At 39.0% G+C, this 20,436-nt stretch overlaps 1 protein-coding gene across 3 annotated transcripts in view; it reads right to left on the bottom strand.

The window, feature by feature from the left end:
- Positions 1-2,628: 2,628 nt before the first annotated feature.
- kptn (kaptin (actin binding protein)) overlaps positions 2,629-20,436 on the bottom strand; it is a 34,199-nt gene continuing 16,391 nt past the window's right edge. For 2 of the 3 annotated variants that reach the window (XM_061898065.1, XM_061898064.1), the window contains 6 exons: positions 18,170-18,276; positions 11,969-12,076; positions 11,815-11,878; positions 11,595-11,730; positions 10,634-10,807; positions 2,629-7,091 (listed from right to left, as the gene is read on the bottom strand). In XM_061898065.1, coding sequence (XP_061754049.1) covers positions 6,942-7,091; positions 10,634-10,807; positions 11,595-11,730; positions 11,815-11,878; positions 11,969-12,076; positions 18,170-18,276 — 739 coding nt within the window. In that variant the 3' untranslated portion in view covers positions 2,629-6,941. The remainder of the gene's footprint in view (positions 7,092-10,633; positions 10,808-11,594; positions 11,731-11,814; positions 11,879-11,968; positions 12,077-18,169; positions 18,277-20,436) is intronic. The other variant, XM_061898067.1, reaches the window with a different exon arrangement.

Raw genomic sequence — 20,436 nt, 5'->3', positions numbered from 1 at the left:
AGGCGCTAACCAGCACCCATCAGGAGCAGGGGTGAAGTGTCTTGCTCAAGGACACAACGGACGTGACGAGGCTGGTAAGAGGGGGGATTGAACCACGACCACTCTCCCACTGCGCCACGCCGCCCCGTGTGGGGCATTGGCGCACATTGTGGCCAGATCAAAACAAGGGGATGCAATTTCCAAGAGATGTTACGGGCCCTCCATGACGGGTGACATTGAAAAATGGGTAAGATTTGGTTTTTCCTCATTTTTGGCCTTCATTGCTGAAATAAACAATTTGATTCCCAAGTATATATCAAAGAGTCTTTACCATTTTGGCCTATATACCCCATTCCCCTTTGTCAAACAATTAAATAACATACTCTGCACATACCCATACTGACATAACTTTTAAGCCGTTAAATATTTTGTATTGATCAATGTTTTTTATACTCAGGTGTCTGAATGCACGTCCTGTCAACAGAAGGGCAGGGTTGACCTAAAGGCAGGCACAGAGTACAAGCCAATCAAGGTGAACTTCACCTTTTGCATTTTAATTACACAGCATGTATCCTTGGCGAGAGGTGGGGTGGCTAGCACTGCAATCTCCCATGAAAAGGTGGCCCTATTCAAACTCTGGCAGGGATAATGCCTCGCTGTTTAGAGGTCAATCATTTGAGACTACCAAAGTCAAACTAGTTGTAAAAAATATGAAAATTTCACCTAAAATTTCATGTCTCCGAACCATTGCCTCACAGCAGCTATAATTCTCCCTGTGTTTGTGCGAGTTTTTGTGTGTTTACTCCACGCTAACATTGTTCTCCACTCTTCTCTTCAAGACCAAATGCCCCTTTGAGCTGGTCGGAATGGACCTCATAGGCAGGCTGGTGAAGACCAAGACAGGCAACCAATACATTTGTGTGATGGTAGATTACTGCACCAGATGGGCACAGGCATATGCCCTAAAACCTAAAACAGCAGAAGTGACAGGGTGCATCCTCAAATTTTTCCATCAGCTTGAGGTTCCACAAAGAATCCTGACTGACCAGGGCAAATAATTTGTCAACAATGTATGCATATACCTTTTTGTTTGATGTAAGATACACAAACTTATGATTTAGTTTAGAATTATTGTGTTTTACTTCTCACTGATACAATTGATGACTATAATATTCTTGATAGAATACTGCTTGACCTAAATTGTGAAGTTTAAAAGGACTAAACATGTGAAAATACTTGAAGCCTTAAATTACAAACTACTTTTACAGATCAACACAGATGTTTGCCGGCTTTTGGGAGTTAAAAGAAGCCTTAGTGCTCCATACCACCCCCAGACAAATGGGTTGGTGGAGAGACTCAACTCTGGCATTCAGAGGTAAAAAAACCCCAAACATGTCATCACAGCTTTGTTAATGATTACTGTATAATTATAGTTGTTGGATATTTCTTCCATTAAATCTTAGTTTCACCCAGAATATTCCAAACTTTTAGAGCATCTATGTTGTTTCTATGAAATGATTGTTGAGAGCCCTGGCGAAGCTCGTGAAAGACAAGGCGAAGGATTGGGATGATTATTTGGACGCAGTTATGTTCGGCCTAAGCACCGAAAAACAAATCACCACAAATTTTTGGCCATACTTCCTCATGTTCGGAAGGGAGGCGTGATACCCTTCTGAGGTTGCAGAGAACTTCCATTTAACTATCATTCATCTACATTTCAATGTCATCTATGCAGTATTCCTCCCTTGTGTAAGACTTCAATCCCAATTTGCCAGTACTACAGTGTATGTCTAGCATCCGTTTCTTCTCTGCCACAGGTTGATAAGTCTTTTGAGGAGCTATACACAGAGGAAGCAGTGATGTTTGATCTACAACGGCAGGAGAAAATATTACCCATTGTACAAAAAAAAATCAAGAAAAGGCTCATCAAAGAACCCAGGCAGCAAAAAACAGGCCTAAAACTCAATATCTGCAGGTGGGGGACATGGTGTGGCGGCGAAATGTCCAAAGTCAGCAAAGAAAAGGGGGAAAGCTTGAGCCTGACTTCCTTGGTCCATTTTGCATAACAAACATTCAGGGGAAAACCATTGACCTTGTCAGCACAGATGGAAGGCCTGTGTATAAGGTCAATGCTGATCATTTAAGAAAATATGTGGAGGAAGGCCCTAGAATACGGGCAAAATTGAGGACATGCTCCACAGATTCCCCTGCTGAAGCCACTCCAAATACGGCCTCACCTGCCACCACAGTGGTTGAAGATTCTTCTGCTCTTGCCACAGCCATCACCCTAAACACTTGTGAGACCACCTCAGCCACCTCTGGGTCTACCAAAAGAGGAATGACACTTGCCCGAGGATCCCATGGAATCCCTGCCATCTCACATAATCCACACCAATGTAAATGACCAAAAACCCATTTTAGAAACATTACTTGATTTAAATGTGAACACCAACATTTCATCCCCTCTTACATATCTACCACCCCTGTTTTTACATTGCATTTCTAAAAAAATAAAATCTTTCTGGCAGATATCAAAGAAGCTTGGGGAGGACAGGATTGTCACATTCTTCTGTCCAAAATTGGACAATACAAATTGTGGTATTGGGACATCAATCGCACAGGAACCCAACAAGGAACTTGAAAGCGAGGTAAGCTGAAACACAAATTTCCTTTACTTACATCTGGCTAAGACAAATAAAAAAACCCCAATAATAAAGTTAGGTGGATTCACTTCACTTTCTTGCCCTTAGGTCATCAATGCATACCTACATAAACTAGTCAAGTGCTACAACAGCCGAGGAGGGAAACAAGCTGCATACATTGATTCATTTGCCATGACAATGATGTGGCAAGGAAAAAAAAAACATGAGTGAAAGTAGGATTCCATTGTTAATATGAGAACATGGTACAAATAATGTGCTTTGCATTTTTAAATGTAAACCAAATTTGCATACAATTTTTTTTTTTTCCAGCTGGATCCCAATTAATTTTTTGTCGTTTTGGGAGCTGTCCATAAAGCTGGCCACTGTTTTTTTTACAGTAGGTGAAGATTTACATCTCCTAATCCTGGGTGTTTCTCTTATCGGCTTATCTGACAGTGAGGAAATAGAAGTGAAGCTCTATGATTTTTCTGAATATTCACAGGCCATTTATCCAGCAGAGCAGCGGAGTCTCGTGCTTGACTCATTAGGCAACGCTCGCTCTAAAGTACCCAAGTGTTTGGAGTCCACCAGGTAACAGCTGTGGAGGTAACCCTCGTGCGTCTTGATTCTGGGGGTCCAAATGAGGAAAAAGTGTATGGAGATGAAGTGAGAGGGGTGTAAAAAGGGCAGGAAATTGTATTTGAGGTGCCTGGTTTAAGAATAGGGAACATACAGTAAGGTCTCGAAATCTGACGGCCAAGTCACAGCTTATCGGAACATGTAACCCTAGTGCGTCCAGATTCTGAGGGTCCAAATGAGAAAAAGTGTAAGGAGATGAAGGGAGGAGGTGTGTAAAAAGGGCAGGAAATGGTAATTGAGGTGACTGGCTTAAGAATAGGGAACATAAAGCCATAACAAACAGAACAACCGCATGTGCATGTATAGCCTTATCTATATTGGAAAATGTATGTGTGAGAGAGAATCAACAGCTGATACAATGGACTCATACTATAATGAAAGTAAGTCATTGATTTCAAGAATATGTGTAATTTATTCATGCTGAAATTCTGACAACTGACGTTTAAGCATTAAGGATAGTTTACGCCATTTACGAAAGCGTTCTTCTTCTCCTCCTCTTTGGCCTTGCCGTTTAACCATCAAACAAACGCCTTGGGAACATCACCCCCTGGAGTTACAAATTCCGATGGGTAACAGATTTCGGTACAACACCGGGATACCCAGTGTTCTGCCACGCCGGTCTCATCTCCTGCCAGAATTGGTCTGGTAAACGCCAGATCACGGGCGAAGAAAACATTCCCACTCAGGGATTCTTTCGAGTCACGCTGTCTGGACTTCCTTTACATTACGGAAACGTGGCTCGGTGCCGGTGAGTCCAATGTTTTCTCTGAACTTCTGCCGGCAGACTGTTGCTATTTTAACTCTCCTCGTACCACAGGCCGTGGAGGAGGAACGGCGATACTTTATAAAAATGACTATAAATGTAAGCAATGATTTCCTTCGTCATTTTTCGCCAGCTTTGAAATGACTTTATTTGAGGTGTGTCGCGCTGACGCGGTGCTGTGCGCTGTCATTTACCGCCTGCCCAAATACAACAAGGACTTCATCAATGGCTTGTCGGACTTTTTAGCATGAATTATGCCCCACTATGATCGTGTCCTTATTGTTGGAGATTTTAATATCCATGTATGCTGTCCCGACAAGCCAGTGGTTAAGGATTTTTTAAACCTTATAGACTTTTTAAATTTGACCCAGTTTGTGTCTGGCCCCACACACGGACGTGGTCACACGCTTGATCTTGTCCTGTCATATGGTCTTCCTGTGTCTAACTTGGACATTTGTGACAATTTGCTTTCAGACCATACGCCTGTCATATTTGAGGCCAGTTTTAACCGCTTGACAGCTGGAGCGCACACTCCTGTGCATCTCTGTCGAGTTTTTAACCCTTCCACTGCTGGTCAGTTTATTATTGCTTTTAACCAAGTTTTTTACCCTCTGACTCTGTTTTTTCTGACACTGAGAAACTTAGTGAATTGTTTGACTCCACCTGTGAGACTGCCTTGAACTCAGTGGCTCCTTTAAAAATCAAAAAGGCGAAAACTAAATCAGAACCGTGGTTTAATGAGAGAACCCCTGCGATCAGACGCGAGTGCCGCAAAGTTGAACGCAGGTGGAAGGAAAAGCTTTGGGTGTCACTCCAGATTTTAAAGGACTGTTGGGTATCGATATCAGAGGACAGTAAAAGAGGATAAGAGAGAACATTTGGCAAACATTATTGCCTCCAATGGTTTTGACCCTGGTGTTTTATTCAAAACCATTGACTCTGTTCTTACTGCCCCTCAGCCTACATTTTTGGAACCCTCCTCTGAATTGTGCAATGCCTTTTTAGAGTATTTTATTGATAAGATTGCCACAACAAGGGTTCTCCTTTCTGTTCCAATTTCTGACCCTTCTGTCCCGTTTAACTACTCTGCTGTTTTTAATCAGTTTGAGCGAGTGCCTCTGCGGCAGTTAGAAGAATTAACAAATCATATTAAGCCCTCAGGTTCCCCCCATGATGCTGTTTTCTGGTGTAGTTCGTACCAGTTTTAAACACGCCGTGGTTCAACCGCTTTTAGAGAAACCTGGTCTTGACAGTTCAGTTTTAGCCCATTTTAGACCCATTTCTCCATTTCTAAACTACCTTTCCTCTCAAAGATCTTGGAGAAGATTGTTTTTACCCAGTTAATCCCTTTTTTAGAGGACTGTGATATTTTAGAAGTCTTTCAATCTTGTTTTAAACCCCTCCATAGTACCGAGTCAGCATTACTAAGGGTTTTTAATGACATCCTGAGAGCAACAGATTTGGGTGATCATGTGATTTTAGTTTTACTGGATCTAACAGCAGCATTTGATACGGTGGACCATAATATTTTAATTAGCCGCCTACAGCATCAAGTGGGCATCTATGGTACTGCTTTGCGTTGGCTGAAGTCATATTTGACCAACAGGACTTTCTCTGTAAATGTTGGTTTTGAATTCTCTGTTGCGCCATTGACATGTGGTGTCCCACAAGGCTCAGTTTTAGGACCACTGCTCTTTTCTATTTATTTACTTTCTCTGGGCTCAATCCTAAGAAAGTATGATATTTGTTTTCATTGTTATGACGATGACACACATTTATTTTGAATTTCAATGAAAAGAAGACATAAGTGATAGTGTTTGGACCTAGTGGTACCTGTGAGCTCCCCCCTGTTGACTTTGGCCCCCTGACTTTACACATTAAGCCCATCGTCACCAACCTGGGCTTTCGTATTGACAGTGATTTTAAATTGGACCGTCAGATTGGCACAGTGGTGAAAGCCAGCTTTTTTTATTTACGTCAGCTGGCCAAGGTTAAAAACCTCCTTTCTAGGCAACAGTTTGAGACAGTAATCCATGCCTTTATTACATATCGGCTTGATTATTGTAACTCTCTGTATTTTGGTATTAACCAATCCTCTCTCTCACGTCTGCAGCTGGCCCAAAATGCATCTGCCCGACTTTTAACAAACACAAGAAAAAGAGAGCACATTACTCCTGTTTTAGCCTCCACTTTTAGAGTCCATTTTAAAATGACCTTACCTCACCTTACCCCTCTGAGTTGCTCCACCTCTATGCCCCCACCCGGGCCCTCAGGTCAGCTAATCAGCTGATCCTGGAGGTCCCCAAATCAAAGCGCAAGCTCACAGGGGGACAAAGCCTTCTCTGTTGCGAATCCCAAACTCTGGAACGATCTCCCTCTCCATGTGAGACAGGCCCCTTCTCTGGCTATTTTTAAGACCTTTCTTAAAACCAATTTTTATTCACTGGCTTTTAACCCAGCATGAGACTTTAAACTGTTTTTAACTTTTAACTTTTTTAACTCTTTTTAACATTTTAACTGCTTTTTATCTAACAGATTGTTCTTTGGGCAATTTGTATTTGCTATTTTAATGTGTTTTTTACTTCTGTTTTAAATGTTATTTTTTTAGTCTGTCCTTTGCCTTTATTTCTTTGTGGTGTACAGCCCTTTGTTCTCCAACGGTGGTAGTTTTTAAAGGGCTTTATAAATAAAGTTGGTATGGTACGGTATGGTATGGTAAAATAAATTATATGATTAATCTAAGTGTGTACATGATTAATGCAATCATTTTTTTGGTTATTAATCAACAGTTAATTTGTTAATTTTGACAGCCCTAGTAAATATACTATATGAATGTAATTTTAAGGCAGGTATGAAATTGTGACTGTCCCAAATGTGGTGATAAGTGACATGAAGACGCAGTCAGAACATACTGTATGTTAATTTAAAGATGCATGAAATGTACGGTCCTCTTTCTTCTCTTCGCTTTCTTGACCTTTGGCCAACACCAATTTGGAGTCAGCAGTCCGCGCCGCCACCCTCTTGGCAAGACGCTCCACGACCAGATCGGCAGTGCTGGTGAGACTATGCTAAAAGGACAGAGAGAACATATGATAACAACAACTAAACTTCATCTTAATGTGTATGCAAATATAACATCAAGGTCTTAGCTTATTTGAAGGTGTTGCACACCTTAGAATTGAAATTGCAAAGGAAATAATGTGACATGTTAAATATAGTAGTACCTTCAATTAAGAGTGTTTTGAGATAAGAGCAGTCTTTCGGCTAATTTTTATGCTTTAAGTTGCAAAAACAAATTTGAGTAACAAGCATCCCCACCATTAGCTGGCATAAGAAAATATCATGGTGAACCCCGAAAGATCCGACCAAAACATCCTGTCTGACTCGCTAGCATTCACTTAAAACTGAAAATCGACAAAATTTGTTTTTCCAACATGGGAAGGAAGAAAATAAGTGTGAAGGACAGTGCTGAAAAGAAGAAGTGGAGGATATTCATTAAATTAAAGACAGAAATAATCAAAAACATGACCGTGCATGTTGCTAGCTAACTTGGCAAAGCCGTTGGAGCGTAGCACTGCTAGTCTACACTACACTAAAGCAGAATGAGTCGATAACGCTTGCCAAAGACGTTGAAAAGAAATCCAAACGGTGGACATTTATCCATGAAAATATAAAGAAGCTACTGAAGGTGTGTTAGACGGAGAAGCAGTTGGAAGGAGATATCATAGAAATCCAGTCTCCAAGATAAATGATGTACATTATTAATACATGAATTCATAAAACTACTATATTGGTTTGTAGTACATTATATCGTATTGTTTTGAAACAATCTTTATCATATTGTGAATGCTGAAGCATTCACTCAAATGTTCTACACCAAAAAAATAATCCATTTTATTATTCCGCCCCAAAACTATAGCCCAGTTTGCATTCGATTGGAACTCTTTGAGTATTAAAACGTTCAGCTTGGCTGTGGAATCATGGGCTTCCGCATTTTTTTTTTCAAAATTCCCCAGATTACCCATAATTCCATGTTTTCCGTAACATTTTTACCATCAAAAACGAATGGGGCATTTTTGAAACTTGCACAATTCCAACATTTCTCACCCGATTTGAACCGTTGCACTTTCAACACCTTACACTTACTTTGGATAATCAAACTATAATTTTCCAAGTTTGAAAAAATTCAAGGAAGTCTCAGAATCCTGATTTCCCCCCTTTGTTGTAGCGTTTTCACCCTCCACATTTTTCAGTCAATTCCAACCATTCCACGATCAAAACATTCTTCTCGGTTGGGACATCTAGTTTTTTGTTTTTTTGTACAAATTCCCAATCTACCTGAAATTTCGAAATACCAAATTTCAATTACAAAGTGTTACGACATCAACATTTCTCAACCGATCCAACAATTTCTAACACCAACCCATTCATATTATTTTCCAGATTTTCCCAAATTTTTCTGTAAATTTATATTAAAATTATTGGGGATTTTCAAAGTTCAAAACCCCCAAATTACTCTTTTGCGCCTTTTTTTACCCAATTCGAACCTTTCAACCATACACACACACTACCCACCCTAGATATGGAAGGCGGGAACACGTTTTCCACTTTCCAAAATGTCCGGTTCCTGGAATTTCTCCCCATTGGAAATGAATGGGCAATACATAAACCTCTTAATATCCTACATTTCTTATCCATTCCAACATCCACGCACTCCACTCACTGAGGACATTCAAGCCAGCATGTTTCACAGTTCCGAAAATTCCCTGGTTACCCAAAATTACCAGGAATTTTCCCCCATTGGGAATGAATGGGCAATTTACAAACCTCCACATTTCTTTAATGGATTCAAACAGTTCTATAATCCACACACTCCATTCACCCTGGACATTCAAGCTTTTGAATTCTGCTCATGCGTGTCAGCGGCTTGTGCACATACAGCATTTACATTTACAAAATCTAATCAAAAAGTTTGTTTTTCTATTTAAAAGGCATGTTACATAATCAAATTGTACTGTTTGGGCGGGACCTAACACCAATTATACTGATATATATTATTTTCGATGGGCGACGTTAATTTGAGGTAGAAGTGTTTTGAGTTAGGAGCTCTGTTACAGAACCAACTAAGGGTGAACTGCACTTTTTTGGGAATTTTGCCAATTGTTCACAATCCCTATGAGAAACATGTTTGTCTTAATTTGTGCATGTTAATTTTTAATTATCAGCTCACTGGGGCGGCATGACTTGGTTGGTAGAGTGGCCACGCCAGCAACTTTAGTTTTCCAGGCTCGATTCTTGCTTCTGCCATCCAGGCACCTGTTCCAAGTACCACCCACACTAATTTAAATGTAGCTCAAAGATGTAAATAATGGGTTCCACTATGCAAAGCGCTTTAAGTCTCTAAAGAAAAAGCGCTATATAAATGTAATTCACTTCACTAATTTTAAATGATTAATGGGTTATACTTGTATAGTGCTTTTCTACCTTCAAGGTACTCAAAGCGCTTTGACACTATTTCCACATTCGCCCAATTACACACACAATTACTTATTGATGGCGGGAGCTTCCATGCAAGACCCTAAACAGGAACCATCAGGAGCAAGGGTGACGTGTCTAGCTCAATGACACAACGGACATGACGAGGTTGGTAGAAGGTGGGGATTGAATCAGAAACCCTTAGGTTTCTGGCACGGCCACTCTCCCAACGGCACCACGTCGGCCCCGGTGGCTTTCAATGCAGCAAATGGAAGCAATCCATTCTGCCTCTAAATCACTATATAAATGCTTCCAAAAATCGCCAACAATACTTCATTTATGCTCTGTAACCTGTATAGTAACCAAGCTGTAGCAACATTGTTATTGTAAGAGCGAACACTGAGGAACTCTTTTTCTAGCGCAGTAATACATTGTCTTGCTCACAGAGACAATCACACTTCTACGGCAAGAGGTAAGCTAGAATCTTAACATCAGCTTGGCTCCAATCCCCACATTTACACCACAAAGTCACACCGGTCCTGACTCTCTCGACTGACAACTCTCTTTTTCTCCAGCCCTTCACGGTCTCTTCGTGCTCGCTCAGCTTCTATAAGCAGGAGTTCATCCTCCTTATATTCAGCTTCAAAAGGATAAGGTTGTGAATCCTTTATTCAGTGCTATGTGCACTGAAATAAATGCGCCCAAGAAATAAGTTCTGGTAATGCTTAAAAAAATTACCAAAATACGGAAGTAATGCAAATAATACATATTATCAATGTGTCTGCGACTACATAATATATATACAACGTTAAAAGATGTTTTTGAAGATGTTTTAGAGGGCTTTTTCGAATACAAAAACCCCAAAATCTGAGTTCTTGTAAACCATAGATAAATTTCCCCCCAAAATGTGCATGAACCCTTTCAGCTTTAAAGTCGAGGTACTACTGTATAAATTTTGGCGGCATGTTTGTGCCTGTGTGACACGTTCAAGGGTTGAATAATCGGAAGTTGAAACCTTTGCAGTTTACCTGAATGAACTGGACATCATTCAGTTGGTCAGAAGTGAAGTATTGTTAACGTTAAAGATGGTTTACTCCATTCGTAAATCTCTTTCACTTTGTTTCTCATACTGTACCTGTAAAATATGCAGTCCCTTCAGCGTCAGGACAGCCAACTCTCTCAAACCGTCCCCAGTCAAGTCTAAGTAGATGATTGACAGCAAAGGGCTTTTGAAGCTTCTTCGCCACAGAAACTGAAAGTGTCCATCTTCCCCTTCTGCTGTATACTGGAACTTATAACAGAGAAGTTCCTGCATTGAAGAACAAAGATTGTCAGGTAAATAGGGCGGATCCAGACATCTACTGTAAGGTGGTATCAATCAGTATTGGATCGATATGAGCCTATGTGTTATGTTTTGTTGTTTGTTGTTAGGATTTGAAGAGCTAATAGTTGTCTTTCCTCTACCTATTTTTACTATTGACTTTATTTTTACTCAAACGATTGTATGTAATTTAAGGGAATATTATCTAATTTGTTGAATTTATTACCTGGCTCATTGTGTTGTATCTTTACATTGTTAAATTGTTCACAAATAAGATTGTTGATACAAAATTTGTATCAACTAGTATTTATTTGGTATTGGATGAAAACTAAACTTTACCGTAGGAAAATAATATGAACATGAACATCATTGTAGGGGTGTCCCGATACTATTCTGTAAGATACCAATATCAATAGACAGGGTCTATTGTGCAAAATGGGCTCCAGTTCTGTAGATGACGTCCCCATAAGAGGGGGCGGCATATTGAGTCAATAGAAAAGGGGCATTCCAAGAACAGTTGGATACAGCAACTACCCATTAGTCAAAAATTATGGGAATGAAAGCCAGAATCATTATTAGAAACAAAAAACACATAAAGAGAATTTGTTGGGGAAATTTTGGTCATCTGAACGCTATGGTTACTTTAAAGAGAGACATTTGAGCACTAGAATGTAACGTTAAAAATAAGTCAGTGCCTCCTCACCAGCCATGAACATCACCGCACAGCACTGATTGAGCGTATTTATCATGTAAAGTGTATTTATCACTTTATGACCTGTCCATATGTTCCCAGCAGCACTTCCTTCTCCCCATCAAAGTCCAGGTCGATGACGAGGGCGCAAAGCACCGCATCCCACTGATCGCTGTCAGAGAGGCACATAGAGTTGGACAAACCTCCTTCCTGCACATTTCTGACACACAAAAATACAATTTAAGTAGGGTGTTTTTGTTTGGTTTTTAAATCAGAACAAAGCATTGAAAATGTGATACTTTACCTGTAGACAACAGCCATCTCTATCGTGCTAGTTACCAGAAGGTTGTAACCTTTAACTCCCAAAACTGAAAAAACGAAGAGATTTTCAAACCTCAGGTAATTTAAGCACAATAAGTTCTTTTGTAAGTGATAAAAGGTGGACATAACGTACATACTTTTGTTTCTGCTGGATGGATCAGACTCACTTTGGCAGGTAAGAGGAAACAGCAGCACGATGGAGATTGGACTGTCGAACTGAACACGCCAGCTCTGCAAAACCTCCGCTGGACACAATGTAGTCATTAAAGAAAACATGTTTACTACCTAAATTAACAAAAAATAATTATCTTTTGATGTCTTTTTTTTCCTGGCAAATTGAAAACTATATTTAAACCACATATTAAACTGGAAGAGAAAAAAAAAGCATTTGGTTTGAATTATCTTTTGATGTGGAAAGTCCCTTGCAAGCCTTAACACTGCAAATTAATGTTGGTTTGGTTTGTAAAGCAAAAAACTATTACACATGTATTGTATTGTCCTATAATAAAAACCACTTAATCAATAAATTAGTCAATCAATTACCCAATACCGGTGCCAACTCCCTACTTTTAAAATGATACTGGTGCATAAAATGGTGCCTGAACCATTACTGGAAAAAGGTAAAACATGAAAATTTTGCAAAGAAACACCAGACCTTTTTATTTTGACACAATTTTGTGACATGCAAGTTGAACAATCTAGTAATTCAAATACATCAACAACAAAAATGTAATTCTCTCGATACAACTTTTTTACTTACGATACCGATATTGGAGACTTGAGTAATTGGTTGATAGCGATATTGATCAGATACAATATCAGCAAGAATCATTCATACTTTTATTATTGTGTAGTGTGTAACTTCAGAAATGGCTTATTAAGTAAAACAAACACTTACACGGATAATAATGGTATGTATGAAAAACATTAACCTATTTATAATTAACCTTCTCGAATGGACTTATGCTGTCGGTGGCGACACCTAGTGGTCACAATAATTCTTTAAGCTAACCTCATGACACAGTAAAGTACCAATGATTGTCACACACACACTAGGTGTGGCGAAATTTGTCCCCTGCATTTGACCCATCACCCTTGTTCACCCCCTGGGAGGTGAGGGGAGCAGTGGGCAGCAGCGGTGCCGCGCCCGGGAATCATTTCTGGTGATTTAACCACCCATTCCAACCCTTGATGCTGAGTGCCAAGCAGGGAGGTAATGGGTCCCATTTTTAGTCTTTGGTATGACTCGGCCGGGGTTTGAACTCCCAACCTACCGATCTCAGGGTGTACACTCTAACCACTAGTCCACTGAGTAAGTTGAATGAGGCTGACACATTCTTTAGTGGATACTTTCTAATACGCTTTTTCTGCCTTTGGACACGTATGTGTAAGCAATATCCATCCATTACCTACCGCTTTTCACGGGGGTGCTGGAGCCTATCATAGCTGCATTCAGGCGCAAGGCGAGGTACACCCTGGACAAGTCGTCACCACAAGAAAATAAAAGAAAAGACCAGCCTTGAATGTTTATTGGAGGACATTAAATTTGCCCAGCGTTCTACAAATTAACATTTTGCAGGACTGTTTGTATCATACCTTATAGCTGACATTTTACATGACAGCTGATATAATCTAATACTTGTTTTCATGCTGACCAATAAATGATATCATTATCAGATTGGGACACCCCTAAAAATTGTATAAAATCCACCAAAAAAAATTTAAGATTTGACAGCACTTTAAGTACAAACTTTTGGCACAATTTGAGAAGAAACAGTAACATTAATAATCCTACATGGAATGCTTGTGTAATAACTGTGCACAAAGAAGTTTGTTAAAACTTGCTTGTGTTGTAATGTTTATCTCCAGAATTCCGACTACATCATTCTCTGATTTGCATAATTTAACCTAACGCAAAACTCACTGTTATTTTGTGGACAGGTAAAAAGGTCACTTTTCGCTTTGTTTCATAAGAATTGTGCCACATTACCTCATTTAACAACAGAACATGAAGTTATTGACTTAGAGAGGTTGGTTTGACTGTGCAGCAGTAGATGAACATGTGTCTTGTGAAAGATAGTGTTAACTTACTTGTGTTGTGCTGTTTACCATTTCAGGTTTCCACAGTGAGCAAAACTGTTCAGTTTAATGACCGACCATCTGTCTGCTGGAACAGTTATCAAGCTTGTTCAGAGCTATCCAGCTTCCGAATGCCAACTATGTACAATAGCGCTGCCATCTATTGGACGGATTTGAAATCAGTAAATAAATCAATAAATTGATTTATTTGATTCAGAAATAGCTTTGCTTTATATTCTTTAGCTTTAATTAACCGTTTAATGAGTAACTCATAAAAAAATCTAAAATCCAGACTGTATAAAAGAAGGTACCATATTTTTCGGATTATAAATCGCTCCGGAGTATACGTCGCCCCGGCCGAAAATGCATAATAAAGAAGGAAAAAAACATATATACGTCGCACTGGAGTATAAGTGCCATTTTTGGGGGAAATTTATGTGATAAAAACCAACACCAAGAATAGACATTTGAAAGGCAATTTAAAATAAATAAAGAATTGTGAACAACAGGCTGAATAAGTGTACGTTATATGATGCATAAATAACCAACGGAGAACGTGCCTGGTATGTTAACGTAACATATTATGGTAAGAGTCATTCAAATAACTATAACTTATAGAACATGCTATATGTTTACTAAACAATCTGTCATTTCCTAATCAATAAATCCGATGAAATCTTTTTCCTCGATGTCACTTCTAAACAACTCTGTCAACTCCAAAGGTATGAGCCGCTTCCTCTTGTCGTTTTCTGCTGCATATTTAACTACATCTAGCTTGTTATCTGCAGTATATGATTTCCTTTTAGGTACTATTTTTGTTCAGCCCTTCTCAGTTTTTATAAGTTACCGCCAACGTTGAAATGATCCATTTTAATAGCTACGGCAGTAGCATATAGCAAATAGCAGTTAGCATTCGTGACCCACAATACACTTCTGCCATGACCCTCCCCCGCCAAAATCTTATTGGTTGATGTGTGTGTGACGATTGCTGACGTGTGTGTGACGATTGCTGACATTTTATTTGTCTCTTCCGCGAATTCGAAAAATAATATTATTTAATATTTTGTGTTAATAATTTCACACAGAAGTCGCTCCAACGTATATGTCGAACCCCTGGCCAAACAATGAAAAAATCTGCGATTTATAATCCCCAAAATACGGTAAATCAAGTTGAATTGAAGGTAAACAAAAGAAAATGTTAAGAAAGGTAAGAAAAAAAGGTAAAAAAAAGAAAAAAAAGAAGATAAAGAATATGGAAGGAATATAGAAGATAAAAAGGTAAAATTAAGTGCAAGGTAAAATAAGTCAAAAAATTTAAATGAGGTAAATAGAAGGTAAAATAAGTAAATAAAAAGGCAAAAAAAAGAATATACAAGAATGTGAACACCCTTTGAAAAAAAAATGGAATTTGAGGGGGGGAAAAAAGAGGAACTTTTCTATCAGCAAAAAGTGCTTCCACACAAATCCCCAACATTTTGGGGGGAAAATCAAGATTACATTTCCTTCCATTGGGTATATTTCTCCATTATATTTTACCGTTAGATTTATTGTCATCTACCAACTTTTTTTGGCTCTCTTTTTGACACTTACACGTCCCTTGTAATGTACTACATATTTTTTTTTAGTAGATAATTTACTTGCCTTATTGTTATCACTGAAAATGCAATGCAAAAGTCTATACCAGGCAATCAAAGAACTAAAACAAATGTTCCCTATCTAGCAACTCTATCCTGTAACCACGCCCCCTCCGGTAATACACTGTACTTAAGGCGTTGTGACTTGTGTTTACAATCCATACATCCAACCATTTTCTACCGCTTGTCCCTCTCAGAGTCATTCCGTCACATCAAAAATATACCTTTTCGCTGGCTATTAAAAAATACTGTAGCACTACAACTAGTTCAGAACTTAGTGTGTAGTTTGTAATCATCCAAATATGATGAGCAGCAATTGAGACGGCCATCAACATTTTAGCTCAAGGAGCGAACAGAGGCGATCACAAGTAAACTAACTAGATGGTTAGTTAACTAGCGAGCTTGTTTTGGTGTTTCAGATATTTTCCTCTTCCTGCAACTCAGTGCACCGTTTAGGCAAGACAAACAGTGAGTAGCTGCGGCTGAGGCAAACGTTAAACAAAAAGTGCGGAAGTGATATTTTGACGTAAAAATTAATGTTAAAAAAACGCAAATTTCTGCATTTTTGCGAACATTTCACATGCCTTAGTTTTCTGCAGTTTTATGTGTAAAATATAAAAAGTGCAATTTGAATTGCAATCGCAAATTTGGAGAGAAAAATCGCAATTAGGTTTTTTCTCAAAATCATGTAGCCCTAAATAAAAGAAAAAAAACATACAGTATGCTAACATGGTGCCAATCTTTGGGTCACGAAACAAGGGAGCTTCCCAGTTGCACAAAAGTAGGCCACTGAACCTTCCATTCCAGTTGTACACCATTTTTCAAACTGGTGGACTTTTCTTCTCAGCTGTAATTTAAGCCTTAAACAACCAGTATAATTTTTAGTATAACTTATTATTGTTTGGCATTTGATAAAACCATATCAACTTCAAGAACAGTACTGATCAATATAAATACTAAAAATAAATCAGCAAACAATAGCACTCAAATTACATTCCACATATTACCGCAGCACCAAAATAACCAAAAGATCTACCCGATCAGCATTATTCCCAAATTAAATACTTCACGCTTACAGTCTTCCTGTAGTCCCACTGATTATATCTACATTTGCTGATTCAACTGAAACAATGTCACCACAAGTTAAAAACTGAAAGGCATCACCCAAAAACTAAATACATTCAAAAGTTGAGGTGTAATAAAAAACGTCTTCAGCATGACTTGATTGTTGTAAGAAATATTTTAAATGATGTGGGGGCAGTGCTCCAATAGTACTGTGACCATGCAGCAATTTGAGGTCTGCTGATTTTGTTATCGGTTTCCCCTCTGTCCTGACTAAGCATTCTTGAGCTAGATAGTAAACACCCAATTACTCCTGATGATCAGTGTGTGAATCAGTTACATGATAGTCGTTATTATTGAACGTACAGCAATGACATTGTCAATTTGATGCATCATTGTAAAAATCCTACTTGGTGTTTCCCCTAGAGAGGGGATACCAGAGCCTCCACCAAAATTAATAACTAAGTCACTTACACTGTACAAAGAATGAAGGCTAAATTAAATTAAAAGATGAACAGAATAAAATCGGGTAAAATTTATGTGTTTCCTCGCAGTGGAGTTTGTGTATTATTCATATTCAATGGGAAGAAATTCCTGGAAATTCCAGGAAAACCCGTAATTTTGGGAAACATGCTTTTGGGTTCAATATTCAGGGTGAGTCGAGCGTATGGATGGTTGAACGGTTCGAATCTGGTAAGAAATGGAGCCGAAAAATCTGGAACTTTCTAAAATGGCCCCTTAATTTCAATGACAATTTCCTGATATAGATACATACATACATACATATATATGTACAGTATATATAAGGGAATAACCGGTATAAAATGGATGGATGGATATATATTTATATATACATACAATTTCCTGATATAGATACATAAATATATATATACATATATATATAGATACATAAATATATATATACATATACACACACGGTGGAATAGGGGTTAGTCAATGTGCCTCACTATACGAAGGTCCTGAGTTCAATCCTAAACTCGGGATCTATCTGTGTGGAGTTTGCATGTTCTCCCCGTGAATGTGTGGGTTTCCTCCGGGTACTCCGGCTTGCTCTCACCTCCAAAGACATGCACCTGGGGATAGGTTGATTGGCAACACTAAATGGTCCCTAGTGTGTGAATGTGAGTGTGAATGTTGTCTGTCTATCTGTGTTGGCCCTGAGATGAGGTGGCGACCTGTCCAGAGTGTACGCTGCTTTCCCCCCAAATGCAGCTGAGCAAGCTCCAGCACCCCCCGCGACCCCAAAAGAGACAAGCGGTAGAAAATGGATGGATATATTGGCCACACACACACACACACACACACACACACACACACACACACACACACACACACACACACACACACACACACACACACAACATTTGCGTATCTGCAGCTTCCGCGTATCTGTGTTTGGCACACATACGGCATTCACACGCAATTCCTACCGGAATTGCATGTTCTACTTAGTACTGGTATACTGTACAACCCTACAACAGTGTAAATGTGGGTATATTGTTCTTTTATTTATGGCATATTTTGTAAGGACTTCTGTCTCACCTGGTTCAAATTGCTTGACGAGAGCCAATCCAACACATCCATTCTGACAGCCAAACGCAGACAGTCTTCTGCCTTCAGCAATGCTCAACATGTCCAACCACAGCACACTGCAGAGAAGGACACGCACAATATTTCATGAGGGATTGATGCAACTTTTTTTCTTTAAATGCTCTTTTTACAAGCAGACTTTTGTGAGACGTTATTTCACGAGTTTATCGCTTTTAAAACAAATATCAAACAAAAGATTAAACAGAAAACATCTCAATTTAACAGGGTTTAAAAATAAATAATACTGCGCTTACAAATCTCTTTGATTTACACAAGTCATTTTATACTGTATTATATTGTTCTTTCATGCCTTCGTTACAATCTTTTAAGTTGTGTCTCCCACTGGACCTGTAGACAACAACATTGGAAAAAGAAAAGATGATGTTTTTTAATTCCATGTAGAGTACCCGGTTTTCGTACACACATTCGTTTGATTCCTTACCGACAAAAACCTTTGCCAAAAGTTTAGTATACCATCTCTAATATTATGTGTGACAAACTAGTCTGACTGCCCGCTTGTCATTCTTCTGCCAAACAAAAAATCCCACGCGTTGGTGTCAAAAGCTTTGTGCTTTTTAAGAAAATACATGCAAAATAAGCTACCACGGGTCCAAAGAAAGTTGCGAGTGACTGCACTTTGATAAAGAATGGAGATGCAATTTTTTTTTGTAGCTGATACCGATACAGATAACTTCCAGCTTTTCAAGACCTATACCTTCTTTATATCTTTTTTACATTATTACCGGTATTTAGATTGAACTGTAGTTTATGCACACCTTTCTTAGCATCAGACATCTTCATGGGCTTTCAAAACACAGATGTAGTGATCTTGGCTCCTCAGGTTGCTGATAAGATTTGATGTATTGATGTGAGATGTTTTTTTTACCTCCTCATGGAATGTTTTCAGAACATTTGTTGTAAATACAGTAAATAATTCCCAAATGATCAATGCTATTGTATATTCCTAAAGTAGCCTTAAGCTTGACGCTCCTCTACTATCACATTCACTCCGCTTGCTGCGGCAACAACAAAACAAAACTCCAGACGTTCTTCTTCGTTTGTATGGTTTACTTGTGATCTTAATAATTCAAAACATAAAACAGTCACGATGTGGGAACAAATGAATGACAAAATAAAGACAGTTTGTTGCAGTACTAGTTAGAAAAAGTATGAATGACAATAAGTATGAGTGAGGTCAAAAAACTGTGTGGCTCGATTCCACCGCACCTGACAGCAATTACCCATGACACCTTGCGTCCAAAAACCCCCTTACCACACAGATCCTTCCGCCATATATGCACTTAAAACAGTTACGTCATCAAATCATTTTGACAAATATAATAATTACCCCTAAAGTGAGATTTATATAATTACTCTAAGCATTCAATATATACATTTTCTTATCATGCAAATAAAGTAAATAGTCCCCTTCTGGCTGAATAAACATAAAGCACCTTCCATAAAATGTAAAATAACTTAAACAGCATTTAGGCTCCTACATTACCGGCCCCTAATTGTTATCAATGTCCTTGAAACAATTACTTAAACGTGTTAACTCAAAATTTAAGGTGCCTAAATAGCCTTAGTACTTCTCAAAAAGCTTGTAGTCCTTGCCCCATTCCACTCTGGGTCTTTGCTTCGTCGCCACACTTTAATTATCTTCAGCTTCCTGAAGTAAACATAGCTTTGTAATAGGGCGATGAAGCTCGTTAGTCTTAGTCTTCACTTTAACCTGACGAACAAGTCCGTCTCCACCAGGAAAAGTCTCTAGAATTCTTCCAAGTGGCCAGGAATTTCTGGGTGAGGTTTCGTCCACGATCAGCACCACGTCTCCAACACGAAAGTTTCTTTTAGGTGAAGACCATCGCTGACGTTCTTGAAGCTGCGCTAGGTATTCCTTACACCAGCGTTTCCAAAAGATATCCGCAAGGTATTGCACTTGTTTCCATCTGCGACTGGCGTATTGGTCGCACGGATGAAACACTCCTGGAGGTAGCTCAGGTTTGACCTTCAGCAATAACAGATGGTTGGGTGTGAGAGCCTCCAAGTCGTTGAGGTCTGAAGAAGTCTTTGTTATGGGTCTGCCATTTATGACTGCTTCAGCTTCACAAAACAAGGTACAAAGACCCTCTTCATCCAAAACTTGTTCCTTTACGGTAACACTCAGTATTTTTCTCACTGAACGGATTAACCGCTCCCAGCTTCCTCCATGGTGAGAT

This window comes from Nerophis ophidion, linkage group LG04 (genome assembly GCF_033978795.1).
Source record: "Nerophis ophidion isolate RoL-2023_Sa linkage group LG04, RoL_Noph_v1.0, whole genome shotgun sequence".
NCBI lineage: Eukaryota > Metazoa > Chordata > Actinopteri > Syngnathiformes > Syngnathidae > Nerophis > Nerophis ophidion.
This window is presented reverse-complemented; position numbering and strand designations above follow the sequence as displayed.